This window comes from Bemisia tabaci, chromosome 1, assembly GCF_918797505.1.
Source record: "Bemisia tabaci chromosome 1, PGI_BMITA_v3".
NCBI lineage: Eukaryota > Metazoa > Arthropoda > Insecta > Hemiptera > Aleyrodidae > Bemisia > Bemisia tabaci.
Window position 1 is genome coordinate 26,115,878 of NC_092793.1, and position 16,504 is coordinate 26,132,381.

At 34.1% G+C, this 16,504-nt stretch overlaps 2 protein-coding genes across 7 annotated transcripts in view; one reads left to right on the forward strand and one right to left on the reverse strand.

The window, feature by feature from the left end:
- The window catches only part of Tl (toll like receptor), a 33,597-nt gene extending 28,502 nt beyond the window's left edge, over positions 1 to 5,095 (forward strand). The window contains exon 7 of the mRNA XM_072298804.1: positions 1,242 to 5,095. Coding sequence (XP_072154905.1) covers positions 1,242 to 2,105 — 864 coding nt within the window. The 3' untranslated portion in view covers positions 2,106 to 5,095. The remainder of the gene's footprint in view (positions 1 to 1,241) is intronic.
- Positions 5,096 to 6,365: 1,270 nt separating this feature from the next.
- Positions 6,366 to 16,504, reverse strand: part of gus (splA/ryanodine receptor domain and SOCS box containing gustavus) — a 161,819-nt gene continuing 151,680 nt past the window's right edge. For 4 of the 6 annotated variants that reach the window (XM_072298839.1, XM_019057403.2, XM_019057399.2 and 1 more), the window contains exons 3-7: positions 15,067 to 15,254; positions 13,572 to 13,757; positions 12,843 to 12,987; positions 11,764 to 11,922; positions 6,366 to 10,546 (exon numbers count right to left, since the gene is read on the reverse strand). In XM_072298839.1, coding sequence (XP_072154940.1) covers positions 10,407 to 10,546; positions 11,764 to 11,922; positions 12,843 to 12,987; positions 13,572 to 13,757; positions 15,067 to 15,254 — 818 coding nt within the window. In that variant the 3' untranslated portion in view covers positions 6,366 to 10,406. Of the gene's footprint in view, positions 10,547 to 11,763; positions 11,923 to 12,842; positions 12,988 to 13,571; positions 13,758 to 15,066; positions 15,270 to 16,504 lie in introns of all 6 variants that reach the window. The other 2 variants (XM_019057398.2, XM_019057400.2) reach the window with 1 other exon arrangement.

Here is a 16,504-nt window from a genome sequence, read left to right on the forward strand (position 1 = left end):
TATTCTTGAACGAATATTAAGGGATCAAAATAATGGGACGAGTCAAAACGTAGGTAAGAGGTTGAGATTGACTAGGAATCTTACTTAGGCAGGGCCGGATTAAGGTGGTGGCCACATGGGCCGCGGCCCATGGCGGCAAATTTTGAGATTTTTTTGAATGTAGGTATAAAAAAAATCGAATTTAGAAAAAAAATTTCGAACGAGAGAAGGCGACAAAATCTCTCATTTCCTGAGAGTATAGTAATTTCTAATTTTGTCGTCTTTCAGTGATACAAGAGAAAGCACCTTTAATTAGTCAAGTTAAGAGAGAAACCAAACACGCAATTTGGCCTGGAACGGCGCGACTTAGAGTGAAATGATGACGAGGACTTGAGATGAAAAGGAGAAGCCCTCGGCGCGGCGATCGGCATGTAACACATATTAGCGCCTACAAGACTGCACGCATTGCATCAAACACAGAGCGGTCATTGCGGTCAGCGTGAAACGCACAGCGCCTACAAAACTGCGTGAATACTTCACGCATTGCGCCAAACTCGGCGCGGTGCGGTCTGCGTGGTGCGGCGGCGGAAGTTAAAATCATTAATCCACATTGATGTTCGTTCTTTCATAATTTGTTCGTCCATTTCTTATGAAAGGAAGGCCTTGTCCACACAGAGATAGGTTTACGAAACTTAGCTTTCTCGCAAAGTTCCGTGAACTTTTGCTAGTATTGTTGACAGGGCTTTCCCGAAAAATGTGTTCAACACGAGTTAACGCGTCTTATGCACCCCTCCTCCGCTGGCACGTTCATTTTATGGTTCTTATTGATGGACGGCAAGTAGATAAATCCGGCCCTGTACCTAGGTACCCACGTAACTGAAGCTCTGAGTGCAAGGAAGGCTCATTCTAGGTTGTGGTACTTCAAAATCTTTGTCACTAATTTTTACCCTCAGAGGGACACACAAGTAATGGATGACTTTTCTGGAAGTTATGTTTAGAACAAGTAAAACTCTGAAATTAGCTAACTAGAAAAAGCTTAAGGAACGGCTAGTAAAATATCAGATTCAATAATGCTTCTGATTTTAAAAAAAACAAGTGATGTAAGTATGGAAAATAATACAATACAACTCAATAATTTTACATAATTAAAATGTCGTCATTTGCTATCCTAGATTTATACAAAATAGAGTCTCCTGTGAGAAACTGAGAATTCAAACTTCTTATCTCTAAAATAACTTTTTTTCTTCTTTTCTTCTTTCCAGATCCCAAATTACGAAAACGTTACTTGCTGGCCAAGCAATACACCAATTAAGAAACTCAAAACTAGCAACCTCTGTCCTCTAGACCTCCTCATCTATGGGTGCATTTCAATTGCCATCCTCGGTGTTCTGAGCGGGTTCATTGCAGCAGTGTATTACCGGTATCAAAGAGAAATTAAAGTATGGCTATTTGCGCACCAGCTTTGTCTGTGGTTTGTTACGGAGGAAGAACTCGATAAGGATAAGAAGTACGATGCGTTTGTGAGTTACTCCAGTCTTGACAAAGCATTTGTTGAAGATATTTTAGTACCTCAGTTGGAAAGTGGCCCAAATCCGTTTAAACTTTGTGTGCACTATCGAGATTGGCCAGTGGGTGAATTCATTACTGATTCGATCATAAGGTCCGTAGACAATTCTCGAAGAACTTTGATTATCCTTTCCAAAAATTTCATAGAAAGTGACTGGAGCAAGCTAGAATTTCAGGCGGCTCATAAAAGAGCTTTAAGTGAAGGTAGAGCTAGAGTCATCATCGTCCTGTTCGGTGATATTGGACCGAAAGACAACCTAGACGAGGATGTTAAAACATACCTATCAACTAATACTTATGTTGAGTGGGGTGACCCATGGTTTTGGCAGAAACTGAGGTATGCTCTACCGCATCCTCCAGAACTACGCAAGAAAGTTCCGGGTGAGCTCAGGGATAAAAACATAAGGAGGGTAACAACAGAAAAATTAGATTTGGTGCATAAATCAAATGGTACCGTTAATATGGAATCAACACCTCCAGCTAATAGTATCACGATGAATCCTTTTAACTCATTAAACGGAGTTGTAACAAATGATGCATCTTTAATTCAGTGTAAGTGAATGTAGTATTTGACGTCTAAATAGAAATATTTGTGGACTGAAATACTCAAGGATTTCATAGAGTCATGATGAGATAAATGAATTACACCAGGAAAATTAGGACCAAATTTTTCAAGGTTTCATGTGTTCTGTATCAATTTCAAAGATCAAGGTGGTTTTGATTTATGCGACTATGAAGTATAAATTTCAATTAGGTAATTGCCGTAACCTACCAAGGTAAAATTATTGCTATTTCACTGGAGTGTTGTGTATGTTGCCTATCCACTAATTGAAGGGGCTCCAAGAGGATCAAGTTCAATAAGAATTGAAATTGATTGCGAACATTGAAATAAGTTACAATTTTCATTTGCATTGCAAATTTCATACCTTTCTCACTTACAAGACTATTTTTATCGATTGTTTAAAATCAGCATTCATTGACCAAATAATTATATGAAAACATGAACATTCCATGGTACAAAATTGCAATCTTATTGCATTAAATTGTGTTTCAATATATTTGTTGCACTGTTCTACTTGGAGAATTGATGTTGATTTTCAATAATGTGAAATTCATCTTTATTGTCGTGAAAATGACCCCTATATTGATGACTGAAACAAGAGATTTCTCTTTCTCAATATGTTTGACTTCAAAACAGAGTATTTTCTTAAATCGTGATCTGTGTAATCCTAAATTTGCATCACGTAATTTTTTAAAAACTCCCATCAGCTTATCCAACTTGATTGATGCAGGGTTGAAAGAGTTGAAATCAAAAAACTTTTTTATTTTAAGTTCTCAGAAATAAAATGTCCATTGAGATACTATTTTCCTCAAGACTGATCCTTATCTGTAAAAATAATGAGCGTAAACTTAACCATATCAAGTTTATTTAATTTCCATACTTAGATCCAAGGCTGCAAGTTACTGAGCGCTTCATATTGACATAAATAATGGATGCTCACTCAGTCACAAATTTCTCAATTGTAAACAATATTTTCTAAAGATCTCTATTAGTGTAAGTACCCACCCAACAATAATTGAGTTAGTTGTGTCGAAAATAAGAAAGCCCATTTTCAAATGAGCTCTAGTTTGCATGTATTTTTATGCACTACAGAGCTCGTGCAAAAATGGACTTGTTCCCTTTTCACAACCAATTTGATTATAAAAAAGTGTTCTCATCAGTAGCCATTTCCTGAAAATCGAATGTCCATGTGAACTGGGCACGCTTTTAATGTGTATATAAGGCTGTGATTTACACGAGGGGATGATTCTCTTATGTGGACTTTTCTTCTGTATTTTCAGGGTTTAAACATTTTATTGTGTATGTAAGTCACAGCAGAGTGTCCAGTTTGCACTGAAATTTCAATTGTGGAGAAAAGACCAATTCAAAAGCCTGAGGATTGGCATTTCTGTTTACCTCTTTTTTTTTTTTTTTTTTTTTTTTTTTTTGCTTTTTTTGCTTTTTTTTGGACAATAGGAGTTCAGACGTACTTTTTACCTCCTTTATCTGACAGAAAAAAATTGCATGCCAACATAAATTAATAAATTGATACATTTCGGATCTTTTTCGTCATCTTTTATGTATCAATTATTTCTTGCTTCAAGGAAAACTCTTACATTTTTCATTTTTTGACCAATTGGAACTTATAAATGATTTGTCTATTGAGTATGCTCTCATAAAATCGATTGTTTGTAATGGATTCCAACTGAAGAAAAATAATGTTATTGACTTGTGAGAGTTACCAGTGCTCTAAAATTCCTCTGCTTGAATTTGAAGGGAGTAGAAATTTTAGAGTCATAATGCACAATGCATCAACTATAAGAAGATAGAACCATTCTTCTACATCACAGTAATAACGGTCTTCTAAATTTACCTGAAAATTTTACCTCTCTTTAATAGTTCCTTAAAAATTAAGTCCAATATAACTGTAGTCATTTATTAACTTAAGCGTGTAATTGTGGTGTAAATAAGACTTTTTGACATTTTGTTGCAAAATAGTGTAAATAATTGAAAGAGTGTGATAAAAATTAGTAGTCATACGTGTGTTGTAATAAACAAGTACCAGAACAAATGTTATTTTGATACTATTGTTTAAATTTTGTGTATGATTTAGTTACAGCTTTAAAAGGATAAAAATTATGAAATTATGTATGAAGACTGTACGGAGAGTAATGCACTTTTGAGAAATATCATTTTTTCAAAAACTAAAAAACCAATCAAAGTAGGAGTGTAATTAGGTATCTTTTTAATTATGTACTACGTTTTGACATGTCAATGTCAAATATGATGCACCATCTCTGATGTTGAGCAGGTTTTTTCATGGCACCAGCAAAGTGTTCGCAAGTTCCATTCTTAAGACAGCTTTTCTAACCTCATAATCAAAGGAGAATTTTTTGTCAGTGAGGTGTCTTTTTGAACTTGGAAATTAGAGAAAGTCTCAAAAAGCATGATAAAATCTGTATGGAAGATGTGATACCTCAGCTTTTGGCTTCATGATATTTTTTTAGTCTTGTTGAACATTTCGCGCAGAATAGGGAAATAACAGTAACTAATTACTAGTCTACTTTAGCTCAAGTAGATTCTGACACATCGATGAGTGTCGATTACTTTCCGTCCAGCCTTCCTATTAAGTACCTACTTTTATTGGAAATTTAAAATATTAGGTGCACTTAATTGAATGCACTGTCTGTCACATTCATCGAACAACAAACTGAATAATAGACTCAATCAATGCTACATGACTTGAGTCAACAAAGCTCAATACAACTTATACTCTATAACTTTTTGAAATATTTGAAGGCTTCTTGTAAATTAGTTTTAATACGAGAAGGCATGTAGATATTGTTAAAATGTACGTATCTTTGTTTTTCACTTTTCTTCAGTTTTCATCTTTCCTTCTTTGTAAATTTTTGTCAAAACTCATTTCTTCCTCTTTTTTAAAAATTTGTTCCCTCTTTTTTTACGAGAAAGATTATTGTTTTCATTTTAATAAAAGTTTTCAAATTTTTATTTCCTTTGTTCATCATTTTCTCTATGTAGTAAATATACCATATTCAGAGATAAATCTTCACTAACCGTCTTCACTAAGCCGTATGCAGAAACAGGGTCTCACGGATCCCAATAAGGTAGGAAAGTGTTCTGAAGAAAATTTCACTTGAAACTCGGTAAATTCCGTTTTTTAAAGTGGCATTCAAGAACGATTTTGAAAAAGACCCTTTCTTTACAATAACTCAGAAAAGCATCTGACTAAAAAAGTGCTGTAGACAAATTTAATGATCATGAAATTCTGTTTAAGAATCATAGTTAAATGCAGATAATTTTGGGGCAAGCTCAAAAGTTGGATGAGATATGAGTCCGAAGGTTCCGAGACAAAAATTATTAGGATGTAGAAAAACATTGTTAGTTTTTCTGAATAGGCAAGGAAGGGGTTTCCCTGGCAGATGATAAGGGCCCTTTTCACAATTTCGTCACCTTTTTATGAAAACATAAAAAACTTTGAATTTCTGAATTTCAGATAGATTTTCCACTTAAAATTTTAGCTACAATATGTAATTTTACGTTAATAGTATACTTCTATTTCGGTTTTGTGTAATTTGTGTGAAGACACTAAATTGCCTCAATTTTAAAGAATGTCTGAATTTTTTGGCTCTTATCAAACCTACTGCCATAACAGCCTGCAGGCCTGCTTAAGTACTTGATAAATTAGTGAATTAGAGGAAAAATAATCATAAATTCAACAATTAAGTTTGAGTTATCAAATCAACTATATTATGCACAAATTAAATTTCACAGGATTTAATACTTCATAATAGCACTAATTTAGCAATGAAAAATTACATACGTACAGTAATTTATTTACACGGTTTTTTATTTATTTTTTTTTTCATTAAATTAATTGATAATTGGACAAAATCAAACTCGGTAAAAAACATGGAAATTTTACTAACTAATTAAGGAAAACAAAATTGGCTATGAATATGGGTAAAAACAGGAGGTTTTTGAAGGAATAATACAAAATGAACAGTTACACAAACAAGACGAAGTCCTGGTGATAAAAAGTTAGCTGAAATGAAACAGGACAAATGAGAACTGAGAAATATAGTCAGGGCAGGATTAATTCTTGAAGAATTCATTCCGTTCCTAAGTAGAGGTCATTGTTGACTTGTCATTTTCAATTACTGAGAGGAGCAAAAACAATATCCAAGTGAATGATGGTAAGATTGGAGTGAAAAAAGAAAGTATGTATCGAGGCCCTTCTTTATTTTCGTCACCGTCTTCGTGTCAACAACAAAAAAAAAAAAAAAAAATACTGACTGGCAGTTAGTTTAAGTGAGCCTGTTCTAGCTTGTCAGTAAAGTACTCCTGGGTATCCACGGAATTTAAAATTAAAAATAAGTTTAAAGGCATATTTGATTTCTGATTAGCAGTATACTCCAAGAGGCAATAATCGTTAATTGTATCGGTCTACCTTAGAAGGACTGAAAGCGTCAGAGATAAGAATAAGAGAGGAATATTAAAAACCGTTCAGATCGACCAATTCAGAGCTTTACAGTATAAAAAAGATTCATTAATTATCAAAATATTGAACAATCTTAAGATTTAAAACAGGTCCATTAATACTTTTCAACTATTTTTTTTTGTATTTTCATTTCTGGTGCTTAATTCTTTCTGAGAATGACCCGATTCAATTACGCTCAGAGGAAATTAGCGAGTTGAACTCCTACCAAAGATGCACGTATAAAAAAACTGATTCATTTCAAGAAAGAGAATTGGCTATGCAAAGAACAACTTTATCTTTAAATAATAATTCAATGCTACCATTCAACCATACCTACAAGTTTCATTGCTATATGTTACTGCTGATTATGCGTTTTAGTGCTCTCAAACTTTCCATTGAATTTAAAAAAAACTAACAAGCTTAGAGGGAGTAAAAATCGAAGTATGTCAAATAAGACTACTTGTTAAAAAGCAGCCAACAGATGAAGTATCAATTAATGATGATCTGAAGGATACTTAATCGGGGTAGTTCTGGTTCATTGAAAATTAAAATGCCTGGGCAGATTCTTATTCATTGAAAATTTTTCACTTCTCGTCATTTCCCTGACAATGGAACATAACTCCATTCCAAGGTTGCAATATTAAGTCAAGCAAATACTTTTTCACATGAATAAAACAAAGCAATTTCTGTCAAAAATATTGCTGATTTCGGTGTGTATTTGAAGATTAATCAGTTAAATTTTCGGTCAGAAATGACCAATAGATTTCTGGTAAAAATGCATTTGAGAGAGAAAAATATACATTTCTGAAATTAAGTTATGTTCTTTAGTCTACGAAAAGATGGATCCAATCTTACAGTCCGATAAAGCTTGCTAAAGTTCTTCACACCTTTTTCATGTTACATAAGATGAAAAACACGTTGAAAAACCTCCCCACTAATGTTCTATCAAATTAAATGTGAGACTTAATATTTGTCTGGGCCAAGGAAGCCCCTTAAAATTTTGGAAAGGCCACCCTATGAGAGAACTTGAAATTTTTCCGGGTGGCCGAGAAAAATTTCATTACCTAACTGCATAGAGAAGAACAAATTGGTATTATAACTTGACAAAGTCAATTAAAAGAAGGTCCTTTTGAGTGGAATTTCAGAAACATATGTGTTCCATCTACAAAAATTCAGTAAAATCTATCAGGATGAAGGAAATAACTCTGTAAATTGCAGATCTTAGACTTGAATGCAATTATCAAACACTGGTTTCGGATTGACCTTTACAACCTGCGCTTAAGATAAATAGGAGGATTTTCATTTGCCCTCTTACGATGATGGAAGCTTACTTTCAATTGATGCACTCCATCAGCTTAAAATTATGTACATAGAGGAGAAAAGTCATGTTAAGTGGTAACTTCTTGAAAATGTATTACTATCAATACAGGTAACCTCAAGCTTTCTAAATGGAAATATTAGATTTCCTGTCAAAGTTATTTCAAGAGCGGGTGGACAGTAACAAATTTTAATAAGGCAAATTCAAATTTAATGAGCGACAGTCTATAAAAAAGAAAATAACCCTCCTAAATCTTGCGGTACAGTTGCACATTTTCAAAAAGGCTTACAGAAAAAAAAAAAAAAAAGACGAGGATTACATAGGTAGTGGGATAAAAATTTTTTTTAAAAAAATAAAAAAGAAGTCATTTGAAAATTGTTACATATATTTACACTCTTTCAGGTTCGATCATGATAATTACTTTTACAAAAATTGAGAACTTGAAAATTATTATAAAAATATAAAAGAACAACAATCGTTAGTTTTGTAAAGAAAAGAAAAAAAGTTAGAGGGAGAGAACCAGTTTGAGTACCAAAAATGAGTCCGGTAATGATAAGACTACTTTTCACACTTGCAGTTCTGAGAGCCCTATTCTTTATAATCTTTCTAAAAAAGTGGTGAGATAAGAGTCAATGATGGATAAAAAATTTAAAAAAAAAAAAAAAAAAAACCATTCAAGTATGTCTAAAAGAGAAGGGGAGCGTAAAAAAAAAAAAAAAAAGTCCAAACAAGAAAACACAATGATAGGGTGGTAAGGTCAATAAAGTATCTTATGAAGTTTTAAATCAGATATCAAACAGAACTGCCACCTTAGAGGATGGATAAAGAGTCATCAACATCAGACAGAAAAAAAACTAAGTATTTGTGAGGAAATAATTTCCAGTCTAGCATTCAATGATGATAGATAAGAACCGGTTTGATCAAACCAAAATACTGCTGTGATAAATCGGACTTTCTTTGAAGTAGTGTTTACTGAATTTAGGGAGGCCGAATCTAATGGATATACAGTGATAAAAACAGCCCTTTGTCTTATTTTGTTGCACTTTCTGGCGCATTGACTGCTTAAAGTTAGGAGCTGAGGTAAATGAGTATTCAAAACATATGCATTAGTATTGCAGAAAGTGAAGAAAAAAACCACTGAGATGATTTTTAATCAAGATAAAATACAGAAAGAAGGAATAATTTTCTGAGATTAAATAGTGATACATATCACAATAGAGGGCAATGATTCAATGGTCATTATTAGAATCTTCTACAATCATTCCATGATAAATTCTCATGTTGGAGAAAAACAAGCAGAGCTATTACTGTAAGGTGTGGATTAACTGTAAGATGAATCGGTAATCACATGATCTATCATGATTGGATTTAAATCCATTCATAAAAGATTTAACAAACAATTCTAGCTCTTTAGTGCAACTGCCTATCAGAAATTTCAAGCAATACTTGTATTAAACCATGTGAATAACTTTCAACGATAATTACTTTCACAAAGATTGAATGGACAAAACTTGAATTTTTGTAACTTTTTCGGGTAATTTTCTCTCAGAGAAACCAATGAGAACAGAAAATACAGGGAACTGCAATTGGACTACATTTTACAATGAGTAGCAGATATTTCTAGCTCATTTAAAAAACAACTTATGTGCCGCTAGTTTCCCTAAGCAGATATTTGCTTTTGTGAATGAGCCAGAAATGGTCAGTTTTTTAGTGCAAAGTGTAGTCCAATTGAGAGCAAGCTACCCTGGACTGATAATAAAAATGCTTGCACACTTGAAAATGTTTTGTTTAAAATTCTTTTGACAAAAAGCAATTGAGAGGTATTGATGGGCAATTGATGAAAATAAATTTTGTGCCGTTCATAAACAAGAATGAAACAAATGGAGAAAATGATTTCGAAACTTTGATGAGCAACTTATCCACTTTTACCTATTTTGAGCCTCGAATATTTACAGCATGTTCCACATGCCTAGAGGTAAATAGAAACACAAAGAATAAATAATGAAAAATTGAGATAAGAAGAGAATAAATATGGAAAAGTGGAACACACTTTTTAAGTTTAGAAAACATCTGCTGCAAACTTGTCTAGACACTCAGTAAACAAAAACAGCATAAAAAAATAGAGAACAATGAGGTAATTATCACTAGCAATTCAAAATCAGCGACATAATATCACTTAGAGAAGTATTAGGATAAAAAGAAAAGAATCTTCAACAAATGTCACTTATACAATGATAAAAAAACATACAACAACAGCACATTTCCTAAAGATGTTCATATGTATAAAAGAGTACATCTAAACTCAATAGAAAAGTGTTGAATTGGAATTCAAGTCGGAAAAATTTACATTATACACGAATGCGAATTATTTATTATATATGTGGATGCATGTTCTCACACACACATACATATATTTACAAGGATATGATACAAAAAATTAAATTATTGTAAAAATAAATCGAAAGCAGAGACTGCATCAGAATTCTTAGGTGAGATCAAATGCGTTACCGCCAGTCGCGGTATAAGAGGTAGGTTGTGAGAGCGGGCGGTAGATTTAACGATTGTATTCTTTCTTCCAGTTCAAATTTTCCGACTCGTTGCCTAATTACTTGCCGGCAGAGATCCATTAAAGGTAAAGGTTCAGCTGAAAACAGAGGAGTCAACAGTTAGTTTTCAAGTAAGTGCATCATGAACGCAACCACAAGATTTTGTAACCTTCTGGACATAATAAAAAGCACCATCTATGCATCAGCACAATCTTGCCGGACTTATTAAGCTTGTCCAATTTTTTACGAAAAAACTAATGAACAGAATCATTTTAAAAAATGTCACCTCCTATCTCTTAAGCAATCAAAATTAATCTTTGAAATTTTCATGACAGTATAAGCTACAATTATGAAGGAAAAATTATAACAATATCAAGATGCCTGGGAACACAATGCCTGAACGCAAATTTTGATTCCAATACTTTGGCCGGAAGAAGACGATTTGAAATAACATCCATTAAAGGTAATTTTTGGAAGATAAAGCATTTATTTACGTTCCTCACAAATTCCTTTATTATTTTGATTATTCTTTCTACTTCCATTTGTAGAGGGAAAATGAAAATTCTTTTTATGTACTCAACTTAAAAGACAGCTAAAATGTCTGAAACCAAGATTTTAATTTTTAAACTTTAAGAAAAAAGTTTAAACTTATAATTAAATTTACAATTTAACCCTGTTATCAGGCACCTTATTCATCTATTAAGATTTTTCCAACTGAAAAATGATGCAGGGTAGATAATTTAGCGTCTTAGCTCTCAGTTTCTCATTTAAATTCACAAGGAAGACGCATCCAAAATTCAATTCATAGGTGAGAAATAGGTGCTTTCTGTACGTGTCGATTCTAACTCCCTTGTCACAAAAAAAAAAAAAAAAAAAAAAAAAAAAAAAAAAAAAAAAATCAGTCACTAAGTTGTTATCAGTGTGCCCTGCAATAAATTAACCTCTCCAGCTCCTGAGGTTTTTTTCAGAAAATTTCAGCAGGGAAAAGCTTTATATGGAACCTGCATCTTGTTATTAGCAAAATGACTGTGTAAATAGTATGTAATGGTCGAATTGACCTTGGTTGATTAAGGTTCTTCGTGGGCAAATGGTTAAAATTGATTTATTTCAATGGAAGGTATGCCTCGATATTTTGCATTAAAATTAATTTAGAACTTTTTAAAAATGCGTATGCTGTAAGAAAATTTGGTGAGCAAACATGGTTTAAGGCACTATTCACTGTCGATTCATCAACTCATTGTTTGGGGAATGGGATTGCTAAGTGAAAGCTTTGTTAAATCAAACAACAAAAAAATGAACAAATATGAATACTTACGATCTAGACCGCCAATATATTTCATAGTTATTTCACAATGGCCCCAAACTGCACTGACAATTGGATGTAATTTACGGCCTTTTAAACCTCTAAATGCCACTCCTAAATATTGCCCATCAACAACAAAAGACAAAGTTCCTTCGTCCATATCCAAGACAACTGAAAACAGAAGACGAAAAAATTAATTTTTGCATCATTAATTATTCTGGCTTGATTCTTGAGATGATTCTTAAACAAAACCAGAATCATTAAGATTCTACACTGAGAGGGCTGGAAAAAAAGAAAAGAAATGCACACCAGATGAAATCTCAGTGATGGGTCAGTTTGGTCATTTCTTTAAAGTGTATTATTCGAAAGTATTAGAAGAACTAAGCATGGGTACTTTTAATTCCAAACTTTATTTGATGATGACAACAGAGAAAAGATAAACTTGAAAGAGCAAAAAATTAGGATGGCTGAAAACAAGGTTAGTATTGCATGCTCACCACTATTAAATTAACCAGTCATGATCTATGTGGTGGCAGAATCTGTGATGAAAAGCGCGCAGTGGCGACACTGAATGTTGCTGATTAGCAGGAAGGTATAGGATAGGTTGGCGATTTTGTTATGTGATTTCTTTCTTAATTATTTAAAGTATTATGAGTGCACAGTACAATTTGAACACACATTATCGCATATTCACAGAAGTAACCTAATTTCAAGTGAGATGTTGATAATGATCCAAACAGAATCCATCCAGTCCAGGAAACAGATCCAGGCAGTAGATAATAGATAAACTTCACTGCCGCCATTTCTTATTGGCGTTGCATTTGGTGCAAAGGCAATTTTCTACTAATTCAGGGTAGCATGCTGAGATTTTTATTTTGAAAAAGATTGTAGAATGGAATTTAGGTTTCAAATTTTAAAGGATCTTACAGGTCTTCAAGGGGACCTAAATCCACTGGTAACTTCCAGTTAGGTTCTGCGGGCAGACATTTGAACTATAAGCCTTTTCATTTGGGAAGCATGGATTAGAACGCTTTTATTTGAAGTTTTTAAAAAAAATTTCTTACAACTTAACTGTGGGAAAAAATACATACCTAGAAATTTATCGGGTACGATGAATGTTTCATCTGGTTTGAGAAGGGCAGGATACGTCACTTCAGACTCATTCTTTGAATCGTGGTATAATTTATTCCTCGTTAAATCCCAACCCCATGACATGTCATTACTGCCAACAAGGCTCTAAAGAAACAAAAAACAAGACAAAAAATTAATCACTTGGCTCTATAAAAATCTGTTAAAATTTCACTTTGAAAGTACAGCGAGTTTTCTTTGCTACTTTAAATGTATTTTTTGGTGCAGTGTTTAAAAAGATTAAAGTGGCTTCTTTAATTTCCTCAGGATTTAACGCAAAAAATAGCCCAGCAAAATGAATTTTACCGTGGAAAATCGGCTAGTTGCAGATTCGTGCTTTGATGGTTTATTGAATATAGATAAGCAAAAATTAATAAGATCTATTCAAACGTAAAATGTACCTTCCAATGTGGACAGAAATATTACACATTGAAAAATTTGGTTGAGATATCTCCCATGGAAGCAGACACCATGGTTTCATCAGTGTTTTATGCCGAGCATGTAGTGCAAATCATTAAATGATGAGACCATGATATGCACTCCCGCGATGGGAGACATCCTTCACTACTTTTTCGATTATGTAGTACGGTGAGCAAAGACAGTCATGATGGCTGATATTTGATAATGCCTCAAGTTTTCTCACAAGTAGCTCCTTCCAAAAGAAAAAAAGAGAAAATGTTTGCGGACCATACCTGATATCCTACAGAATGAAGAGGGGCATCTTGCGTTGCAACTCCTACAACAGCATGAGTTCCCCGCTGTCTCGAAGACCAGTAAACTTCCCATACGTGGAGACCTTTCGTGAAGCCTACTTTCCCTCTGATACAATCGGTGCTTTGTGCTACAGGATGCCTATGGAATGTTAATTTATCTTCATCCTGTACAAATAAGAAGAAGAAAAAACCATTAGGAAAATAAACATAAAAAAACGAATGATCTATCATAAATATAACATCATTGGTGAGACTATCGATCAATTATCTTGTGATGTGATGCTACTCCCAGATAGTAAATACCTGCTTCCCATCAAATTTTAATTAAATACTGGAGTCCATGCCAAATATGTTTGCACACTTTTAGACTGCAACAGAAGATATTCCAAAGTCATTCTTGCAGGAAAAGTAAATGCAAGAATAAAGATGGCGGATTGTCTGTTGCAATCTGCAAGTGCATAAACTTAGTTGGCTAGACAGTAGACTAGTAGACTACAGGAGGCTAAAATTCTTAGAGTCATAATAGATTCTACCATATTCTCTAGACAGGTTGAAAATATTCTCCAGGCGAGAGCGCAGACATGTTACCCAGTTAGATTTTTAAAAATACAGTATGAGTAGAAATATTTAAACACTGGTATCAAGGTATGTATGTTCTTTATCTATTTTAAGTCCTAACTTATAGAACAATACGATACTGATTTTAACATTAGAAGGAAAAAATCAAGGATGCAAGAGAAATTTATAAGCTCATGGTTGCTCATGGTAAATAGAACTTGCGTCAATGAGTTGACAGTTGCTTACTTCTGACCTTCACAAGCAGTTTCATCGATATCTCCTTAGGGAAAAGTATCTGCGTGCGACAGCAGCACAGCCGCTTACAAATGGAAAGTAAACAACTGCCAACTTCCCTAGTTGGAGTTTCTGTAGATCATATATACTTCCAATTTAAAAAGCGGGTGAAAAGGCTTTTTTACGCAGATGACACTTGAACCTTTCCGCTGAAAATTCAGCCATCCTCAGTTGGATACTAAATGATAAAAAATTTACAAATCTTAAATCTTAGTACTCAGCTGTATCTTTCAAAACGAGAAGAATGTCCAAAATTCTTTTGCTGACAACATTCCTCCCGTTTTGAAAAGTACAGCTGGTTACTCCGATTTCAGGTTTTTTAACATGATTTGTTATCTTTTATCCAACCGAGGGGGGCTGAGTTTTCCACCAAGACCTTTGGGTGTCATTTGTGTTAAAAAAAAGCCTTATTACTCGCTGTTTAAATTGTTTATGATCAAAGGCTGCAGGGCATCCCACAAATTTTATATATACCTCCTTTTATTGAATGCAAAATTAAGTAAAGCTGATATTAGGTGCCAGTAATCAATGATAATGAGGATTACAGAATCTTCTAACTCCAGAACGTAAACTAAAAGGCATGTAATCAAGTTCTGATGATTGAAAAGTCAGTGAGACTCACCTTAACAAATATATTTAAAGACCTATCCTCTGAGTTCCAGGCATGTTTGAGTTGTACATCCCGTGATGCAGGGGGCATGTCCAGTAGAATATCCAACCTAGCTGGCCGGGCAATGTCTTGGGCCAATTCCCTTGGTATTACGGGCTTGTATGGCTGTGGGTTTTCTCGGTTTACTGTCTTGACTCCATCTATAAAACAATTAACTATAATTTAATTAATCTTGAATACTTCCGAGGTTAAATTCATCAAAAAGCAGGTGTGTAGCCTTGTAGAACAAAATCTTGAGATTGGCTTGAGGATACAATAATCGGAGAGCAAAAAAAATCAATGCAGCAACAATAAGTTCAGTAACATTTTGAGGCAGAATGTTTAGTAAAATGTTTTTGGTGGCAATAAGTGGATCCGGACCAGAGCTGAACATTCTAAAAAAGCACTGGAATTTGAAGCGAAAGGAAAGCCTAGTCCTTAGGATGTCACGCTAAACTTAAATGAGTGATACAACTAGTTCAACTCCTGAGCCGCGCGAATTGCGTCCATCCATTTGAAGGCGCCCTTGATTTGTCAATCCAGTTTTAATAATTCAGATATGAGCGGGAGGGCGGGGCAACATTTCAGCTTTTGCAACTTATCTCAATGTAAAGATATTTTTCATTTCATTTTTATGTAAAAATATTTTTCTGTAGGGAGAATCGAGTAAAAATTACCGGACATTTCGCTCAGAAGACCATTAAAAACACGCAGATGACGACGTAAATCACTCGTCCTAAACTAAAGTGCGTGATGATGCCATCACGCATGTATTTCAACACGTGGGCCGCTCAAATTGCATTAAAAGGGTTGAAAGTGAAATCAAATTTCAAAATTCCTTCACTCTTCCCTGACTTTTTGGAATAACCTAACGCTGAATTTCCCTGACATTTCCTTGACTTCTTATACAGGAAAAAAGAAAAAGGGCAATTCAAAGACAGCGATGCAAAGTGGGAAGCACAGCAATTATTGTATTTAAAGTCGAAACTTGCAAATAACCCGAATACAACGATTTAGATGCTGCCTGGAAACACTGTAAATTATTCCGCGCATTAACGAAAAAAATTAGAGGAGGCAGAAATAAACTAATCAAGAGCAGATAAGTGTCAATAATCAGACCCCTTCAAGTTGAAATTCCACAAAAATTGCGGATTCAGTTCTCACGGCACTCCCTTTTCGGCAAAAATTCGCGAAAACTTGGCAACACTGACGCGCAGTTCTTAGAATTTTCCCGGCTCGGAGAAAAAAATTCCTTGACTTTTCGGGTTGTTTACAAATTCCCTGACTTTTCAGGTTGTTTGCAAATTCCCTGACTTTTCCAATTTTTCCTGACTCTTGCAACCTTGATGATGTGAGGGTTCTAGAATAAGATGTAGAATTAAGAATTCAAATGAACAGGATTCTACTATCT